The 21,369-nt window shown below is 47.5% G+C and overlaps 1 protein-coding gene across 1 annotated transcript in view; it reads right to left on the bottom strand.

The window, feature by feature from the left end:
* Nucleotides 1-9,685: 9,685 nt before the first annotated feature.
* The window catches only part of TMEM45A (transmembrane protein 45A), a 35,488-nt gene continuing 23,804 nt past the window's right edge, over nt 9,686-21,369 (bottom strand). The window contains exons 2-6 of the mRNA XM_032781476.1: nt 17,267-17,477; nt 14,870-15,082; nt 13,862-14,046; nt 11,099-11,244; nt 9,686-9,946 (exon numbers count right to left, since the gene is read on the bottom strand). Coding sequence (XP_032637367.1) covers nt 9,853-9,946; nt 11,099-11,244; nt 13,862-14,046; nt 14,870-15,082; nt 17,267-17,456 — 828 coding nt within the window. The 5' untranslated portion in view covers nt 17,457-17,477 and the 3' untranslated portion in view covers nt 9,686-9,852. The remainder of the gene's footprint in view (nt 9,947-11,098; nt 11,245-13,861; nt 14,047-14,869; nt 15,083-17,266; nt 17,478-21,369) is intronic.

Here is a 21,369-nt window from a genome sequence, read left to right as displayed (position 1 = left end):
GCCATGGGACTCCTATCACCCTAGCTCCTAGGGGTGGCGCCGTGCAGTTTAGGGCCCCTAGAACGCTCTAGTTTCCAACGTGATCCTTTTAGTCACATTCCTGGACCCGCTGCTAACCTAGCATCCAGGGATCGCTGCCACCAGTGAGACCCCTGACCCTAGCTCCATGGGCGTGGCCCTTATCGCCGGCCCCTGACCTAGCACACAGTAGGTCCCTGTTCTGCCGTTGGAACCCCTGACCCTAGTCCGTGTGCTCTAGCACATTGGAAACCGCATTACCCGGGTAGCTCCAGGAGGCCCTGCCCATAGGACCCCTAGACCTAGCTCCAGGGCCCTGCCCATGGGACCCCTAACCTAGCTCCAAGGTACTGGCTTTCTAAGCGACGGTATGGTATGAACGCTAACCCTATCGCTTCCAATGAGGCCTCCTGTCACCTATAAGGAGCAAACCCAGAACCCTAGCTCCAGGTGCGCCACCATCGGCCCCCACCTAGGGGACCCTTACCCTAGCTTCACAGGGGGGCCCTTTGTGCCCTTAGTAGCTGTCCCTTACACCCCATAAGCTCAGCCACATTGCTCAGCGCGTGATCGAAACCCGCAACCCTAAGCTCCAGTGGCCCGTGCCCAATAGGAACTCTCTAATCCGCTGAGCTACGACGGATTAGCAGTTCAAATCTTCTGTGACATGTGGTTCTGGCGTATTGTGCCCTAGTTAGGGATCCCCACTTGGTGGAAGTGCCCACAAGTACCCATAAGCTAACAATTGGTTAAAACAGGGCACGTCACAGCCCAAGGCTGGGGTTTATTCACCTCTAAGGCAAAACTCCAAAACAAGCACATGGCAAAAGGTGACTCAGTTTCCGGTATACAACACCCCACTGCCTACTTGACAGTCACACAAGCATATTCGCGCTGTGCGACTACTCAGAGTGTCTACCCCAGTCAAGCATCCACGCAGTTCCACAAAGTCCTTGGTGATTGAATGGGTCTATTGAAATAAGAGCCAAACACCCCAGTTAAGTACAGGTTCTCTCGCGCGATCCCAAAGGCCCCCAAGCCCCAGACCCAGGTGTCAATTTGTAGTTATCTAGAGAAGTACTTTGTCTAAATAGAGGACTTATAACACGCGCAAAGAGGTTATTGGCAATGTCCCAGTCATTAGATCTCGGGGAGGGAAAAAAGAGTCATGGCAGTTGTGGGGTGGCGTCTGGGTGTTGGGGTTTGATTGGTTTAGTTTAGCATATAGTATTCGTACAGTCTGATATCTATGTCCCCTCAATTGCTGGGGGTGTACCGTGTGGTGGTCGGTCAACTGGGGAGCCTAAATAGCTTAGGGCGCGTAGAGGGCGTACAATTGCTATCATTCTAATGGGATTACAATAGTTCATGATTCATACGAGCAACACGAGCCAACTCCGGTCAAGATGGGAGCCAGGGTGATGTGACCCTCATTCGAGGATGGAATCCAAGGAATCTCGGGTTTGGGTTCGAGGACTCAGAGCACTGTAGTTTAGTTAGGGGGTTTACAAGCACCAGAATTGTCTGGTCTCTGGGATTTTGCTAAGACACTAACTGGATGCAACCCAGTTACAGTGCCATTCTTCCCAGCAGACACAAACTTGGGACCATTCCCTCCCTGGGCTTTAGTTGAATTCAGAACCAACTCTGAGACAACTGCATCACCCTCAACCATCACAGGCTGAAAGGCACCTTCTGTCTGCTCCACAGACACAGAAGAGACAGAGACACATTTTCCTTTACCAGACACACAGCATGGGCTTTCCTTTCCCTTGTCCCAGCACACAGGGCTGTTCACAGACAACTGCTTGGAGACCAAGGTAACTTCCTTCATAGGCAAGTCAATACCCCTGACAGACACAGGCACATTTCCTTTACTGTCACAATTCTCCACACCGGAAACAGGTAAGGGATAGGGACACTTATCTTCCACTATCTCTGTCTTCCCAAACTGCTGACTAGACAAAGCCATCAGCTCACAAGGCTGCCTAGGCTTCTTCAAACTTTCCCTACCAGGCACATTGCCATTTTCAACAGATAAGCTGCTGCTTTTTTCATTATTCTGAGCTACTTTCAGCAAATCACAGTTACCCATTTCAGGTTCACTTTTACAAGCTGCACTAGCTAACAATTCATTTCCCATTACAAATCTACCCTTTCCTTCCTCAGTTAGGGCTTTCACCTGACCATTTACTTGACTCTGCTCCTGAGAAACATTTTCCTCCCCAATGAGATCTTTTTGCTCTTCATTTAACTCCAGATTCACTCCTGAGACATTAGACAGACATTCAGAAACTTCATTCACAGACACACTGCTTTCTTGAACAGACAAACAGCTATTATCCACCAGATTAGACTTCCCCTCTCCCTGGCCATAGCAAAACTGTTTAAACACAGAAAACAGCCCAGAGTAATACCACAGATCAACATAGTTATAAACTGGATTTTCAAGAGGATACAGCTTCTTTTGTTCTTCCCTTGCTTTTTTGACTTGGAGCTGAAGTCTATCCGTTTCTTGTTGCATCTGTCGAACTCTCTCCTCAGCAGCCAGCAGCTCCACACGCCCCTTACGAGCTCTTTCTTCTCTCTCAGCAGCTTCTTTCTCCAGTTGGGCCAAGGCTTGCTTCTCTCTCTTTCGAATTTCTGTCAGTTTTTGCTCATGTTCAGACTGCAGGCTGTCCATGAGGGCTTGCAGGTTCATTGCATTTGCTGATGCTTTCTGGCTCATGGTCACTGATCTTAAACCAACCAAACTCTCAATACAAAAATTCAAATTTGGATAGTGTGGGGTTCTGCCTCAAAGCTTAATTGACCTGGTTCTGTGAATCCTGCCGACTACGCCACTGTGACAATGTGGTTCTGGCAGGACCCAACTGAGAGCGCCAGAACCACATCATCACAGTGGCGTAGTCGGCAGGATCCACAGAACCAAGCAGGATTGAAGACAAAATGGAGATGAGGCCTTTGCCTTATATAGACTTTTCCAGGCGTAAGAACACTGCTTTGTTCCTACTGTGGAAAGTTACAGCAGAATGAAGTTTACAGTCCCATGGGCCAGTTTCTGCAAACCTTGCTGAGTCACAAGGCGTATTCACCTCCTCTCAATGGGTCAATTCTGTAGTTAATAGTCCTTAATGGGCCATCAAGCAGGCTAAGCTGAGCTGACACCAGCTTGTCTGGGGTGTTACCCAGAACTGCAGCACCAATTTGAAATACAGACAGTACACAGCCAATATTCATAACTTCCACTATAAAAATGATACAGACATACAGACAGCATAATCATAACCAGTAACCCGTAACCTGGTCTTAGACACCTTATATGACCCCCTTTAAATAGGATTTGGTGCCACTACAGAACCTTGGTTGCAACCCATGTTCTATATGGTCCCAGTTTATATTAATAATGTCACACAGGGTCCCTGCCCGTGGGATCCCTATCCCTAGCTCCAGGGGCCCTGCCCATGGGTACCCTATCCCTAGCTCCAGGGGTCCTGCCCGTGGGACCTCTAACCTTAGCTTCAGGGGTCCTGCCCATGGGACCCCTAACCCTAGCTCCAGGGGCACTGCCCTTGTGGCCCCTATCCCTAGCTCCAGTGGCTCAGCCCATGGAAACCCTAACCCTAGCTCCAGGGTCCGTACCCATAGGACCCCATCCCTAGCTCCAGTGGCCCTGCCCATGGGACACCTAACCCTAGCTCCAGGGGTCTTGCCCATGGGACCCCTACCCCTAGCTCCTGCGGTCCTGCCCAGGGGACCCCTATCCCTAGCCCCAGCGGCCCTGCCCTTGGGGCCCCTAACCCTAGCCCAAGGGTCCCTGCCCATGGGAACCCTCACCCTAGTTCCAGGGTCCGTACCCATGGGACCCCTATCCCTAGCTCCAGTGGCCCTGCCCTTGGGATCCCAATCCGTTGCTCCAGGGGTCCTGCCCATGGGACCCCTAACCCTAGCTACAGGAACCTTGCCCTTAGGACCCCTAACCCTAGTTCCAGGGGCCTTGGCTTTGGCGCTCCGATCCCTTGCTCCAGGGGTCCTGCCCATGGGATCTCTAACCCTAGCTCCAGGGGCCCTACTCAGGGGACCCCTATCCCTAGCCCCAGGGCCCCTGCCCATGAGAACCCTAACCCTAGCTCCAATGGCCCTGCCCATGGGACCCCAATCCGTAGCTCCAGGGGCCCTGCCCTTCGGGCCCCTAACCCTAGCTTCAGGGGTCCTGCCCATGGGACCCCTACCCCTAGCTCCTGGGGTCCTGCCCATAGGCCCCCTAACCCTAGCTCCAGGGGTCTTGCCAATTGGAACCCTAACCCTAGCTCCAGGTTCCTGCCCATGGGACCCCTAACCCTAGCTCCAGGGGCCATGCCCTTGGGGCTCCTATCCCTTGCTGCAGGGGTCCTGCCCATCGGACCCCTAACCCTAGCACCAGGGGCCCTGCCCATGGGACCCCTATCCCTAGCTCCAGGGGCCGTGCCCATGGGACCCCTCACCCTAGCTCCAGGGGCCCTGCCTATGTAACCCCTAACCCTAGCTCCAGGGGCGCTGCTCTTGATACCCATATCCCTATCTCCAGGGGCCCTGCCCATGGGAACCCTAACCCTAGCTCCAGGAGCCCTGCCCATGGGACCCCTAACCCTAGCTCCAGGGCCCCTGCCCATGGGAACCCTAACCACAGCTCCAGGGTTTTGCCCATGGGAACCCTAACCATAGCCCCACGTGCCCTACCCATATTAACCCTAACACTATCTCCAGGGGCCCTGCCCTTAGGGTACCTAACCGTAGCTCCAGGGGTCCTGCCCATGGGAACCTTAACCCTCGCTCCAGGGGACCTGCCCATAGGAAGCCTAACCCTACCTCCAGGGGCCCTACCCTTAGGGCCCCTAACCCTATCTCCAGGGATCCTGCCCATGGGACCCCTAACCCTAGCTCCAGGGGCCCTGCCCATGGGACCTCTAACCCTAGCTCCAGGTGCCCTGCACATAGGAACCCTTCCCTAGCTTCAGGGGCCCTGTCCATCGTAACGCTATCCCTAGCTCCAGGGGCCCTGCCGATGGGAACCCTATCCCTTGCCCCAGGGGCCCTGCCCATGAGAACCCTAACCCTAGCTCCAGGGACCCTGCCCATGGGAACCCTAACCGTAGCTCCAGGGGCCCTGACCTAGGAGCCCCTAACCCTAGTTCCAAGGCCCCTGCCCATGGGACCTCTATCCATTGCTCCAGGGGCCCTCCCCATGGGAACCCTAAGCCTAGCTCCAGTGGTCCTGCCCATGGGACCCCTATCCCTAGCTCCAGGGGTCCTCCCCATGGAAACCATAACCCTAGCCCCAGGGGCTCTGCCCATGGGAACCCTAACCATAGCTCCAGGGGCCCTGTCCATCGGAACCCTAACCCTACCTCCAGGGGCCCTGCCCATGGGAACCCCAACCCTAGCTACAGGGGCCCTGCCAATAGGGCCCCTAATTCTAGCTCCAGGTGTCCTGGCCATGGGACCCCTAACCCTAGCTCCAGGAGCCCTGGCCATGGGACCCCTAACCCTAGCTCCAGGGGCCCTACCTTTGGGAACCCTAACCCTAGCCCCGGGGGCCCTGCCCATGGGAATCCTAACCCTAGCCCCAGGGGCTCTGCACTTGGGACCCCTAACCCTAGCCCCAGGAGCCCTGCCAATGGGAACCCTTACCCTAGCCCAAGGGGCCCTTCCCATGGGAACCCTGACCCTAACCCCTGGGGCCCTGCCCTTACGGCCCTTAACCCTAGCTCCAGGGTCCAAGCTATTGGACCCCAATCCCTAGCTCCAGGGCTCCTGCCCATGGGACCCCTAACCCTAGCTCCAGGGGCGCTGCCCTTAGGGCCCCTAACCCTAGCTCCAGGGTCCCTGCCCATGGGACACCTAACCCTAGCTCCAGGGACCCTGCCCATGGGACCCCTAACCCTAGCTCCAGGGACACTGCCCATGGGAACCCTAACCCTAGCACCAGTGGCCCTGCCCTTAGGGCCCTTACCCTAGATCCAGTGGCCCTGCCCATGGACCCCTAACTCTAGCTCCAGGGGCCCTGCCCATGGGACCCCTATCCCTAGCTCCAGGGGCCTTCCCCTTAGGGCCCCTAACCCAAGCTCAAGGGACCCTGCCAATGGGACTCCTAACCCTACTACCAGGGGCCCTGCCCATGGGACACCTAACCCTTGCTCCAGGGGCTCTACCCATGGAAACCCTAACCCTCGCCCCAGGTGCCCTGCCCATGGAAACCCTAAGCCTAGCTCCAGCAGTCCTGCCCATGGGACCCCTATCCCTAGCTCCAGCGGTCCTGCCCATGGGACCCCTAACCTTAGCTCCAGGGCCCTGGCGATAGCACCCCTATCCTTAGCTCCAGGGGCCCTGTCCATGGGAACCCTAACCCTACCTCCAGGGGCCCTGCCCATGGGAACCCTAACCCTAGCTACAGGGGCCCTGCCATTAGGGCCCCTAATTCTAGCTCTAGGTGTCCTGGCCATGGGACCCCTAACCCTAGCTCCAGGAGCCCTGGCCATCAGAACCCTAACCCTAGCCCAAGGGCCCTGCCCATGGGACCCCTAACCCTAGCTCCAGGTTCCTGCCCATGGGAACCCTAACCCTAGCTCCAAGGGCCGTGATCTTAGGGCCCCTAACCCTCGCTCCACGGGTCCTGCCAATGGGACCCCTAACCCTAGCTCCACAGGCCCTGCCCATAGGACCCCTAGCCCTAGCTCCAGGGGCTCTGCCTATGGGACCCCTAAACCTAGCTCCAGGGGTCCTGCCCATAGGACCCCTAGCCCTAGCTCCAGGGGCTCTGCCCATGGGACCCCTAAACCTAGCTCCAGGGGTCCTGCCCATGGGACCCCTAACCCTTGCTCCAGGGCCACTGCCCATGGGACCTGTAACCGTAGCTCCAGGGGCCCTGCCCATGGGAACCCTAACCCTTGCCCCAGGGGCCCTTCCCATGGAAAGCCTAACCCTAGCTACAGGGGCCCTGCCCTTAGGGCCCCTAACCCTAGCTCCAGGGGCCATGCCCATGGGATACCTAACCCTAGCTCCAGGGGCCCTGCCCATATGGCCCCTAAACCTAGCTCCAAGGGCCCTGCCCATAGGGCCCCTAACCCTAGCTCCAGGGGCCCTGCCCATGCAACCCCTAAACCTAGTTCCAGGGATCCTGCCCATGGGACCCCTAACCCTAACTCCAGGGCCACTGCCCATGGGACCCGTAACCGTAGCTCCAGGGGCCCTGCCCATGGGAACCCTAACCCTCACCCCAGGGGCCCTGCCCATGGGACCCCCAACCCTAGCTCCAGGGGCCCTGCCCATGGGACCCCTAACTCTATCTCCAGGGGCCCTGCCCATGGGACCCCTATCCCAATCTCCAAGGGCCCTGCCCATGGGAACCCTAACCCTAGCTCCAGGAGCCCTGCCCATGGGACCCCTATCCCTAGCTCCATGGGCCCTGCCCTTAGGGCCCCTAACCCTAGCTCCATGGGCCCTGCCCTTAGGGCCCCTAACCCTAGCTCCAGGGGTCCTGCCTATGGGACCCCTATCCCTAGCTCCATGAGTCCTGCCCATGGGACCCCTATCCCTAGCTCCAGGGGTCCTGCCAATGGGACCCCTATTCCTAGCTCCAGAGGTCCTGGCCATGGGACCCCTAACCCTAGCTCCAGGAGCCCTGCCCATGGGACCCCCTAACCCTGTCACTCTCACTCGCTATTGCAGCACATTCAGCATGGAGGGGCAGGGCTTTGGGGTGTTTCTGAGGAGGCAGGCATGGGGCAGGCAAAGCAGAATGTAGCAGTCTGCCTGCTTAGTGTTCCCATTGTCTTTGTGAATTTCCCCAGGAGTATAAAACAGGTGTAAAAGTTTTAATGCTTCTTTACATAGCCAGAATGCCCAAGGTAAAAGACACTATCGCCTTATAAATGCTGATGGTGCTTTAGTGATTAGAACTGGTCTAAATGTTTGTACTGAAAAAATTTCCTATCACAATGTGCTTTATGAATGGTTGGCTACTGTCCTTTTAGAGATGGTCAGTAGCCAACATAAATTGTGAGTTTGATTCCCCTGCCCTCACTTGCCTATGTTGTAACACTAAGCATATGGCTGCTTATATTTGTTGATTTGAAATAAGGGGTCAAACCTAACTACATTACTATTAGGCAAGGAGATTTGCTCCCCACTCCATTCTCTATCCATTATATTGTAGTTTAAATAAATTACCAAAATAATTGGAACCAGAGTGATTATATTGCATTATTTTGACAAATAAAATATGCAGAATTTTAAAATATTGTGAACAGAATTTTTAATTTTTTGGTGCAGAATTCTCCCAGGAGTAATTGTTGCTGAATGGCAGATGTCCAGTCATGCTCTATTAACTACTATAGGCTTTTAAAGAATGAGTTGTGTTACAGATGTACTTCAAGCATTGAACCCCATGGGGGCAGTATGCTTCCATGAAATAAGGCTCACTAAAGTTCTTTGCCATGTATTATTCATTTCCTAATCCTACCATTCATACTGGAATGTATCCTTACTGCAGCAGGAGTTGAAACCTGGCACCTCACAGAATCATTTGTACACTACAAATTACTATACATTCAGAAATGCACAAAGAAGCCTGCGGAGTTGATTTTAAAATGATCACTGTGTGCATGTATCTATACAGCCCTCTATTCTACAATGATCAACATCCTCCACGAGAGAGCAGAGAGAACAGAGCAGGTCCCTCAGCTGCAGACTGCACCCAAGTAATGTGCTGCCACTGCTGAGCACAGCATGTGGATTTGTGCACTGCATCCAGTTATGTGACTGCTCCAGTGCCTTACTGAAATTCCACTAGATTACAGTATGGGAAAGGAGCTGAATTTAGGGTACAGAATTAACTTGGACGCCTGATGTTGCCCTGTTTGACACACAGCAGGCTCTCTATAGAAAGTTGCTATACTTGCTGTAAACGGGTGTGGAACTAAGGGTGCTAGGGCTGCAGCAGCACCCCTGGCTTGAAGTAGTAGTAACAACCACATACATGGTTTCCATCATATACAGGGTTTACAGTTTTGTTCAAAGGCTTTCAGCACCCCCCACTATAAAAATTGTTCCAATGCTCCTGGCTGTAAAGTAGGGTCAATGTTCTGCTTGTCAATGCACAGAGTGATAGGAATGTCAAGTCACTGCAATGAGTAACTTCCCCTTATAATGAGCAATCCCAGTGATCATTTCTACACTCACTTGATCTCCTTGCAGAAGTTTGGCAGAGCACATGTGGTAACGAACAAAGGATAGACTGTGCAGATAAATGCTACATGGGTTTGCAATTTGCAGTTTTTTGCAATTTCATTTGAAACTACAAGCAAAGATATTCTTGACAATGCAGATGTAGGTCTCCATCAATAATATGCTTATTCCATTGTTTTAAAGTTCTGTACAGTTATTTTACGTACATGCCTGGCAATTCAGCAAATTCAGCTTTTTTGACATACTTATATATGGAAATTTACCAGTTTCTCCAATAGAAGGAGGAGAACACATTGCTCAGCTATTAACGGGCTGAATTGATTTTTACTTGACAATGTCACCCCATCCAATCTAAGTTCATCTAATAGGAAAATATTTTTCCACTAAAGCATGTGATGAACAATGTACTAATGGAAACACCACATTAATATAAGGCCTACACTCTGCAAATAAGAATCTAATTATGTAGCAGTATACAGTACTTTATGGATGACACTTGCATAGCGAGTTATATGAAGAACAAACAAGATGGTAAACTAGTCTAGAAATGAGGTAAAAATTATCTTAATGGTAAAGAAGGCAAAGTGGTAAAACAGAATTTATACAAAACTAGATTTCGTCTTCTGATTCGTGATCTCGTTCGGAGGTCTTCAGTAATCCCATCTCCACAGACTGGGCCTGTTTAATCTTTGAACGAACTACCCTGGAGACAGTGGGGAGAAAGAAAAGAAGAGGTTTGCCATGTAATTTTACATTCTAAACTAAACTACGAGTCATATGCTGATCTGGTTATTGTTACAGGGGACACAAAGTTAATCATTTTTATTATCAAGGAGCCAGAATGACTGATTTATGAGGAAAAACTGGAAGAACTAAATATGGCCAAAGAATGACCAAGCAGGGATATAACTGCCTACAAGAATGGCAAAGGGTATAAACACCAAGGAAGATGATACAACAGGTAGATGGACTAGACACTGCTGTCACAGTGATCAAACCTGATTCCTCCAATATACCATTCCACAGAAAATCAGGACTTCAGTGGGGGTTTTGTCAGATTAAACATTGTGAGACCAGGCACATGGCTATAGTTAGGAATAATGGGATAAAACTGGCCAAAAGAAAATTTAGTCAGGGGAAAATATTAATGATAAAATCTGTTTGGTCTGTGCAATAGCCTCCGAATGACAAGCACTATCTGTAACCATGCTGTAGGGACTGCACCATCTTGATTCTTAGTGATCTAGAACAGTGGTTCTCAACAATACCCTTGGGAGTTCGCAGAGGTCTTCCAGGGGGTACATCAACTCACCTAGATATTTGCCTAGTTTTACAACAGGCTACAGAAAAAACACAAGCAAAGTCAGTACAAACTAAAATTTCATACAGACAGAATGAGAAAGTAAGCAGTTTTTCAGCATTAGTGTGCTGTGACACATTGGTATTTTTATGATTTTTTAAGCAAGTAGTTTTTAAGCGGAGGTGGAACTGGGGTGTCAAAGACAAATCAGACTCCTGAAAGGCGTACATTAGTCTTGCAAGCTTAAGAACCACTGTTCTAGAAGGTATTTTCCAGCTCTGATTTTTGTAATGCAATTCCAAACAATGTCAAAAGTAGCTCAATTTACATGAGATGCCTGTTAACATGGTGCAATACCATTCTGTTCACAAAGTACTTATTTTCCCTTTTGCTGGAATGATCAGTGATGTAATGGCCATGAATAAGCAAAGCCTATCTTTATTTTATCTTGGGGGGGGGGGGGGGAGACGACTTTATCCCATGAGCCTAAAGTCCTACACTCACGGCACAACTGACACATGGTTCTCCAAAGTTTTAGTTCCATAGTTAACTTACCAGCTGACAATAGTGTAATTCACTGCAAGTATGAGAAAAGCAAAGGCATAATGCCAGCAATAGCACATTGTCAAGAACATCATATTATTGTGATCCATTTGGTTCCATTCCACTCTGCCATTTGGAGGATAAAGTACAAAACCAATCTGTAATTAAATTAAATGTATTTAATAACATTCATTTGACATTTGTTCTGAGCCATACCATGCATTACATGTCAGGCATAGCTCACAGGGCAAATGTTTGCAGATTGTTTTTTTAAGTGTACTGGAGATTACATCTAAGAACATTATAACAAAACAATTTTACAGCATCATACTTAAATTAGATTTGTTCTAAAACTGCACTGTAGTGCTGAAAGACGAATATATCCCATCAAAGATACAGGGCCAATTCCAGAGAGCCCTGTATTAGCTCCCATGAAGGGGAACTCTGCACCAGCCCAGCTGATCCTGTGAGAGTCATGCTTGTGTGGTACAAGAGGACTGAGTAGCGGCTCTCCTTCTGTCCTCTGAAAGTGGGAAATGCTACCAGCCAGAAAACTGCCAAAGTCAAAGATTAGGGGGGAGAGATGGTTCAGTGGTTTGAGCATTAGCCTGCTAAATACAGGGTTGTGAGTTCAGCCCTTGAGGGGCCATTTAGGGATCTGGGGCAAAATCAGTACTTGGTCCTGCTAGTGAAGGCAGGGGGCTGGACTCAAGGTCCCTTCCAGTTCTAGGAGATTGGTATATCTCCTATTATTATGCACCTACCCACAAACACTAGCATTCCCCCTTCTCCAAAAGCCTGGTTATTAATAAAATTCTGTTGCAGGATGGGGGCAATAATCAGGTTATATTGCAAACAATAATGGTTGGATTTTAATTACTTATTCATTTCAAGAGAGGGGACTTTAACTTACATCTTTGCACAGTTTCAGTGTCACTTTTTATTAAATCAGTAAAGACTAATAAGAACTGTATGTATTCTATAGACAGCGAGTGAGATTTCTTTCCAAAATATTACAAAAATTTAACACACTTATCCAAGCTAGTGCTCCTTATGATGGTGACTTTTTGAGACATGGACACCAGTCTATTAGGAGCTAGAAGAGATCAAACTATTTTCACATAAGCCATCAAACAGCAATCAGATGCTAGCGACTGTTACTTTTGACCAGGGTTTCACTTGAACAGTACTGGTTCCTTAGGCTATCTAGTCCTCTCTAGCATCAGTTCTCAACTGGCTGAGAACATTTGAGGTGGACTGACTGTATTTTGCTTCACATGCAGAGAATCTGATTAATCAGGGCATTGGCAATACAAAAGGAAAGCTGCTCATCTTTTACAAATTTGCCACTCTGCAGCCAGTATGTGGTATTCAATCCACACATAGAGTTGAAGTCTGTCATGCAAGTGTCAAAAAAGCCACCCTTGTATCTGAGAGCACTTCTGTTTTTCTATTTAATTCCTTGTATTGTAATCAGTTAGCTGTCTTAACAAGGACAAGATAGACAGGAAAGCTAAATGACTATGTCTAACTATTCTGTTGTAAAACTTTTTAGTCCAGAGAGAAAACTCACAGAACAATAAAATACAGCAGTGAGTTCTGAGACACTGGCCATTTTTCTTGAGCTCAATTATGGAAAAGTTTCTTTTTTTGCTAGTGCAAGTGTTTAAATATTTGACTTGGTGCTAAAAGTCTAGTTCTTCTAAAGAACCCCACACATTTTCATTCACCATGTCTGGCCAACATGTTAAAAAAAGGGGGGGGGAGGGTCGGGGCGCCAGTCTAGACATAAGGGAAAGAAAAGTTACTATAGCAACCACAGTTCTCCAACATAAGATTGCTGATATTCCTGCTTCTGTTATTAGACAGCAGTGATTTATACAATGAGTATTTACCACCATTTCTCTCACAAGTACACTGTCCTGAGAGTAGCAAATTAATTGGTGTATGTCTGCTAAACACCAACTAAGTGTATGGAATGACAAAATGGTGATAGGAATGTCTATTAGACTTGTATGAGGTAATGCTCCTGACTGATGCTAGTGCCCATATTGCTGAAGGATTAAAGTTTGGGGCACTTGTTTTACCTGTTCCACTTCCAAAGCTTTGAAACTAGCAAGCTGTGCTTGGAGTGATGAATCAGGATATAGACTGACCACTTGAGATGTTTTTTAGGAAAAAGAGAGATGGGACCAATCCAACATATTCAAGATACTCCTCCCTTTCCTTCTTCTTTACAGCAATGCCAATGAATTGTTCACATGGCCTTTCCTCCATCTTCTACCTTGACTGCACTTTGATGAGCATTTACTTATTAATTTTCCTGCAGATTTTCTGAATTGTGGACTTGCTTTATCTGTAAAAAACACCGCATTTATGTAGCACCACTAAGTAACTGTTGGTTTACATAGTTCATACAGTATTTTCCAGGGTTGGGAATGTTTAGTCATTACAGCAAAAGACTGAACCTGAATTCCTGGGTTCTATTCTTAGTTCACTCATTGAGTCAATATCTGGCCTTGGGAAAACAGATGTACCGGTAAAATGGCTTCCCCATCTGTAAAAATGTGTATTAAGCACTTCTATATCCTCGCAGGGAAATTCAGGATTAGTCGTTATTTATGAATGCTTTGAGATCTGTGCATAAAAGGCACTGTGTAAATGCATAGTAGGTCACATCTGAAGCACCAGCATGCCAATGGAGAAGCAGCAAAGGGATAAAGCAAGTATTACAATCAAAGGAGGGACTCCTAATAGCTGGAAACATTGACTCACCTGCCAGAGCCAGCTGCCTTGCAGAATGCAGAGACTCGTCCGGAGCATCTCAAGGACAATGCTGCCGCGGAAGAAGACTTCCAGAAATATGCAAAAAGCTGCTCCAAAGATAGCCACTAAAAGTAACTGATGAACATGAAAATCCAGCATATCTCGCCCATGTATGTGGTAATAAAAGAGAAAACCTATGATAACATAGGAACTGATCAATCTTTTAAGAGGCAACAGTACAATACCAGGCATTTGTTTTAATGGTACCCAACAGTTCCCCTCATCTCCCACTAGAAACTGTGAACTGTTCCCTCTGTATCAAGTGCCCTTTAAAATGTTTATTCCATAGTGAGTTAAGTTTAGAAATGCACAAAGGCAATATTTATATTATGGTAGCACCTAGAGGCTCCAATTGGGATTAGGCCCCTTTGTACTATAATATGGAAGACATAAAAGGAGGGAGGGAGAAGACATGTCATTGTACATATATACATACATGCTTTTATAGTCGGGTTATAGTTATATAGGCTGATCGCCATATAACACTGAGGTGGGTGCAGCTCCATAAAGTAGCTCAGTTGTTGCCCCACAGCCAGTTTGGAGGACAGCAGGAAAAGGGAGTTGATTCCTCACATTTCCCCTGTGACTCTCCCCGAATCCCAGCCCACTACTCTGATTGTGAAACAGGGAGCAGATTTGCCCTATAATCCTTAATTAAAAATGGGATTAACATAAAATATTACTAAACTGTCTCCAAAGCGGAACAAAGGTGATGAGATAATACACTCATTTTGTTTTCCCTACACTTAGTTAAAATCTAGGCGGATCAAGGCTGAGATTTTTCAAAGGAGCTTAAGGGAGTTAAGTGTCCAACTCCTATTGAAATTTGAGGATTTAACTCTCTTAGGCTTCAGGTTCAGTCCAAATAATTGCTACTTTAATAATAACAAATAATAACATATTTAGTTGATTGGCTCCTCATTTTCCTCCAGGGTCCGTACACACAAGTAAACTCACCTTCGATGAAAACTGCTAACGAAAGCATCATCCTATCCAAGGCCACTGGCAATGCATTGGTGCCATGAGCCACAACGTCAACCAGCCCTGAGATGCTGTAGAAGAGATACATGGTGGCATGCTGCCAGTTCATCAAGTGATCCCAGTGTTTTTCCTCATAATTATACAACTTCAGATGTGGTCCATCAGGAACAAACTGCTCAGCTATCATACCTGCAGATGAAATAACAGGGGAAGTATTGGTGGCTACACTGGAGCATAATTAGGGTACAGACAAATTTTAAGTCGTTAGCCATTCAGTAAAGACAGTACTTTACTCAACAGCAGCAGGCCAGTCATGCTATTGTCCTGGCATCATGCAGCCATTAACAGTGCAGATCACCCCTTTATGCTGCTTTCTAATCAAACGTTTACTATTGTCTGTGATCATCTGACTAAATCTTTAACAATCTTTTTCTCTGGGTATACAGGGGCTTAAGAATGGGTTTAACATTTCTTGATTCCTTAGATTAGAACCACAAATTCAAGTCCCAGCAGGGACACAGTATATACATTGGTATGGCAATTAGTTGATTTCCTGGGTATCTTTCCTATGATGCCTTAAAGGCAGCAGAATCTTTCTGCTGCGCATGGAAATTAAAGCTCCAATGGGACTTTTTGCTAAAAGTAGGGATTTAAGCTGCTTTTTTTGGACACCCCTCCCCCCGAAAACAGTTATGTAGCTACAACCCTCCATCCCAGTGAAGGCTACATTTGAGTGGTATTTTGAGTGCACACAGTAGTTTGTGAAGCACTTTGTGTTGAGACACTCTATACATGTAAATATATATTTTGAACTGAAGATTGTATGTAGCATAATGGATCCCACTATCCCCCTACAGGATACAAGTTGTTATATTAAAGAGCAAATGCAGATTTTTTCCAAATTTGTTTCAGTGCCATGCACATCCACATACTCTAACACTGGAGCTTTCATTCCTTCTCCCTCAGTCTTTCCTGTCCACACTTTGGATTGAGGGATAAATTAAAATACAGTAAAACAATACATTGCTGCGGCAAAAAAGAAAGGACTGATTTAGTATTTTGCATTCTAACATAGTATCAGCTCTACAGATCTCATGGTGGATCAGAAGAGAATTTTTCTGTAAGGAGATAATATATAATTGTACATATACATCATCACTGAAGTGCAGCCATCTCTGGGGTGGAGGGCAGTAGCCAACTGGAGGTCAGTAGTGTGGGGACAAGCAGGAAGGAGACCATGACAGAGCTAAAGAGGACAAACCCCATGTCTTATTAGAAATACCATGGAATCTTTATTATCCCCACAAAGCAAATAGCTAAATGTAACATTGTGGCCCCATTTCAATATCTAAGTCTTGAGACTACACACAGTGAGCTCCCAAATACTCAATTTACCTACTTCCTAAAGGAAAACTGCTAAATTAGACTGTGCTGTGATTTGAATGAGGCAAAGGTTTCAAATCAGCTGCTTAGTCCAGTAAGCCATCAGTCTGGCTTTCATTTTGCTTTGTTTCTAAGCTATCTCATAACAGAATGAGAAGTGGCAATCTCAGGTAGTGCTTCTGCTGCTCAAAAGGTCTGGTTCTTTTAAAAAAGGGTAGATATTTTCACTTCTGAATTTCACCAGATAGACAGCATTCTACATGCACATGTTATATTAATAATTCAGTGGAAGTCAGTGACATCTGAAAGCTGGGAAGCGCTCACGGAGTTGCTCTCAAAACCCATTTACAGCAATGGGCAGAAATCATAATGTAGTACTGTACATTCAAAAAGGGCAAGCACTGCCCACCCTGCCTGCAGTTGCCTGTTTGCATATGAGAGCCCCAGGTCAATAACCACAGCTTTGGACCACAACCTCTGTCCGAACCCCTGAACTGGCAAACTGATATGTGTGAAAGTGTGCAGATCTTAAAGGGGCTTCAAAATTCAGCTTTAGACGGGAAACAAGTTTAACTATGGAATGACTGAATGTGACTCCAATTACTCATAGACTAGAAGACTAGAAGGGACCATTACATCATCTAGTCTAGGTATATATGTCTTCCACAGGTCATTACATTTCACCCGGTTACCCCTGTATGAGCCCAATAACTTGTGTTTGGCTAAAGCATATTTTCTAGAAAGGCCTCCAGTCTTGATCTGAAGACATCAAGAGGTGGAGAATCCACCACTTCCCTTGGTAGTTTGTTCTAATGGTTAATCACCCTCACTGTTATTATGACATTAATTCATGGGCTTTAGTTTTTTTTAAAAAAACAACCAGCTCTATAATAAAACTGACAGTAAATAGATAACTGTAAAGATAAAAATATTAACTAGTGTGGCCCTCATCTTTTTATTCTGTCTCTTTAAAATCAGAGTCTTACTTACCAGTCAGGGCAAATACTGCTTTGATGATCCCCTCAATAAATTCCAGACGCTGAAATCCTGCCCTGGAACCAAGGTAACAAGTATTCTTGTTCTTTCGACAGACATATTTTAGTGGGTACTTCACTGACCACCACAAGCCAAAGAGGAGGAAAAAACTCCCAGGGAGAGCATGACCTTTGAAATTGCCCATGTCTCTCTGTAACGCAAAAACCTGAGGAGACACACAGATTGCGACTGAGTAAGGTATTTCTAGGAAGAGTATCCGTTATAATTTGATATATGTAGGCTGCAATTTTCAAAGGATCCTAAAGGAGTTAGTTGTCCAAATACCACTGAAATTCAGTGGGATTTGGGTGCTTAATTCCCTTAGGATGTTTTAAAAATCCCAGCCCCAAGTCTTACAAGTTTATATAATTTTGCAAAATGAGAAGGATTGTTAGATTTCCAGGACAGGTCACTCTAAGACAAAAAAAGTTACAACACAACATTCCAGGTGTTGAGATTATACTGGTGAAGAGATCAGTGATAGATAGATAGATAGATACTTAAAACCCATTTCTGCCACCTCTATCCACCCTTAGTGAATACTGAAACATCAGTGCCATTCAGGTCAGCAGATTCTGGAGTAAATATGGACTAGACTTTTTACTTTCGCAATAATAATCACAGAATTCCCATCACATGCAGTCAATCTGATATAAATAGAATACGAAGGCTCTAGAATCTTTCCCTTCTCCTTAAATACAACACTGTAGAGCCATTTTCCAGCTGTGGTCTGTGGTCCACAAAGCATGCATTGACTGCCCATGTAATGTCGGCTGGTCATGTAGCGTCAGCTCTACTTCTTGTTTCCAACTGCTAAACTCCATTACACCCTAAAAATACATCAGATACCGTTCCAATATTACCTTTCCATGGAAACAGTGGCTGAAGATGCCACAAGGATGTTGCTCAGTTGCACACGGAGGGGAGAAGACTCACATAATCACAGATGGGAAGGGAAGAGATCCCTGAGACAGCCTAATAACATTTGTTCCACCTTGCGGGAGCATCAGACAACTCCTGGGCTAGAACAAATCCAAGGAATTTCGAGCCACACAGAAATCCCATTGAACTGTGCACAAATGAAGTAAAAAAATGTGTCTAACATAGAGGAAAGATCTGTGAGATAGTTATTACCAAACTATCAGAACAGGGAGATGTGGCATTGTCTGCCAAAGCAAGTCCAGTTCTTGATCTGCCCAGCAGAGATCATCACAAGCACCAATGACTAACCATTCAAGTTTGGGCAGGGCTGCCCAGAGAGGGGGGGCAAGTGAGGCAATTTGCCCCAGGCCCCGGGCTCCGCAGGGGACCCCACGAGAATGGCAGAGGCTCCTGCCCCAGCCCGACTCCATCTCCGCCCCTCTCCTGGAGCCTCAGCACATCCAGCAGCATCCCTGGACAGCGGCGCAGTGTGGCTACGGCAGGGCCCCTGAGCTCTGCCCCACTCCGAGCCACGTGGTCAGGAGGCGGGGCTCCAAGCTCCAGGCTGAGCTCAACTCCCTCCGCTCGGCGTGGAGCTCGCAGCCCCGCCCCCTGACCACGTGGCTCTGAGCGAGGCGGAGCTCAGGCCCCACTGGAGCCACGCTACGCCGCTGTCAAGCGAAGCTCCTGGATGCGCTGAGGCTCCAGGTGAGGGAGGAGCCGGGGGTAAGGGGCCGGGGGGGTTGGCTAAGGGGCAGGGAGTCCCGGGGACAGGGAGGGGGCAGAGGTTGGGAGAGCGGTCAGGGGAAAGGGAATGGGAGGGTTGGATAGTGGGCATTCCGGGGGGTCTGTCAGGACTCAGCGGGGGCGTGGATAGGGGTTGGGGCAATCAGGGGACAGGTCCCAGGGTGGTGGTTGGGGGGGGTGTCTCTGCGAGACAGTGAGGGGGCAAGAAGCAGGATGGGTCAGGGATTCTGAGGGGGGGCAGTCAGGGGGCAGGAAGTGGGGGGGTGGATGGGGGCACAGGCTGTTTGGGAGGCACAGCCTTCCCTACCCTAAAGCTCATTCAGCAGTTTGAGGCTGTTTGGGAGGCACAGCCTTCCCTACCCTAAAGCTCATTCAGCAGTTTGAGGCTTGCAGAAGAGCCAAGCTGTTAGCTTTTCCATTAGGGCTACCATCCCTGTCACTTCTCAAATACCAAATTATAGTCTATATTTAATTTCATTGCCTTAGGGAGAGTCATGTCAGGAAAGGGTAGCTTCGTTTAAAATTAGCCACTGGGGGAGGAATCACGAGAAGAGCAATATCGTACACCACCTACCTCCTTCCCAACCCTACCAAGGGAGACTCTCCCCTCCCCTATATTCCCTGAGACTCCAGAGGGGTTAATTCAGTGGTTCTCAATCTTTTATACTCATGACCTCTATCACATAGCAAACCTCTGAGCGTGGACCCCCCCCTTAGAAATTAAACACACTTTTTTATATATTTAACACTATTATAAATGCTGGAGGCAAAGCGGGGTTTGAGGTGGAGGCTGACAGCTTGCAACCCCCAGTAATAACTTCGTGACCCCCTGAGGGGTCCTGACCCCCAGTTTGAGAACCCCTGGGTTAATTTAATTTTAGCACCCTGTGTCCATTCACATGCATGTGCTATTTTGAGCATTTCAGTTTTCACAACATAGGCTCACCCCAGATTCTGGAACAAGCTCAAATGCTCAGTTTGTGGAGTATGTACATAAGCTATACTAAAGACAAACCACACTAACCATCTCCAGTTTGTGAGGGATCCATGTGAGCCAGTCTCTAGGAACAGATAATGCATGGAGTTAAGTCCATAATGGCTTTAGACAGGGGGAAGGAATGGTGTCCCTAGCCTCTGTTCATCAGAGGCTGGAGATGGATGGCAGGAGAGAGATCACTTGATCGTTACCTATTAGGTTTACTCCCTCTGGGAACTTGGCATTGTCCTTGTCGTAGACAGGATGCTGGGCTGGATGGCTTTGGTTTGACCCGGTATGGCTGTTCTTATTTCTAACCTAAATGAACCTGAAGTTATGGAGACAGATATGAGTCAAGGAAGCCAGCAGAGTATCAGAAACCTGCAAAATCTCTGATTGGATGGGCTCAGGCATGGTCACAAGCTGAGTGGTGCAAAAGTTTTGGATTTTTTTTAAGCAGATTTTTTTATTGTTCTTTTAAACAATCAAACACAGCAAGCAGCAATATTTGGCCACACACTTCTGAAACCCAACCATACTCAGGTTTTGGCAGACTGATTTTAGCTTTTCAATTAAAAAAACCACTACAAATTTTGAAGGAAAGCAGACATTGTCCATGATTCTTTTTCTGCTTTTTAAAAACTCTAGTTTCAATCCAGAAAAAGTTTTGACCGAAATATTTTTGCCAATCCTTTAATGAGCTTTAGTGCTTTTAGCACTAGCTGATCCTGAGAACCAGTGATACCTTGTAAAGAAGTTTTCTCAAAACTGGGTTGTGCCGAGATGCAGAAGTTTATTTTTCCCAGTGCCATCTGTGGGGGGGGAGAAGTGGGGCAATTTGTGCCCCACTTGCTCCCCCGCCCCACAGGCACCCCACGAGAATATAGTATTGTATAGTATTGCAATTTTTTTATGGAAGGGGCTCCCAAAATTGCTTTGCTTCAGGCCCCCTGAATCCTCTGGGCGGCCCTGAGTTTGGGAGTGAGAGATGTACAGTTAAGAGATTCTGATTTGAGAGTGCCACACTCACGCATGCATCTTTTACACTATTCAGCACCACCTTGCTAGTTTGGTCTTACACTCTTTGCAGCACCAACACAATTTGAAATTTTGGGGTGTGGTACTTGTGTTGCAAGCTTTTAAAGATTCCACTTGTCTGGAAAGTGTTAGTCCTTGGTTGGTCCAAAGCCTGCTGACCAGAATGGTACTGCTACCTTGTTTTAGACATGTTATTTTTAACTCTGAGTGAAGGATAAAGTCTTCCCTCTCTGCGTGTTTTGATCTCACTGAATGCCATTAATTAGAAATGTTTTGTTCAGTCTACATTAGTCATTCTCTGCAGGTGCAAAGCCTTACCCTGCACCATACACCAAAGCAAGATACTGGATTAAAGATGCAAATTAAATCCATAAGA

Source organism: Chelonoidis abingdonii, chromosome 1, assembly GCF_003597395.2.
Source record: "Chelonoidis abingdonii isolate Lonesome George chromosome 1, CheloAbing_2.0, whole genome shotgun sequence".
Taxonomy (NCBI): Eukaryota; Metazoa; Chordata; order Testudines; family Testudinidae; genus Chelonoidis; species Chelonoidis abingdonii.
The sequence above is the reverse complement of the archived record's forward strand: the minus strand, read 5'-3'. Positions and strand labels throughout refer to the sequence as shown.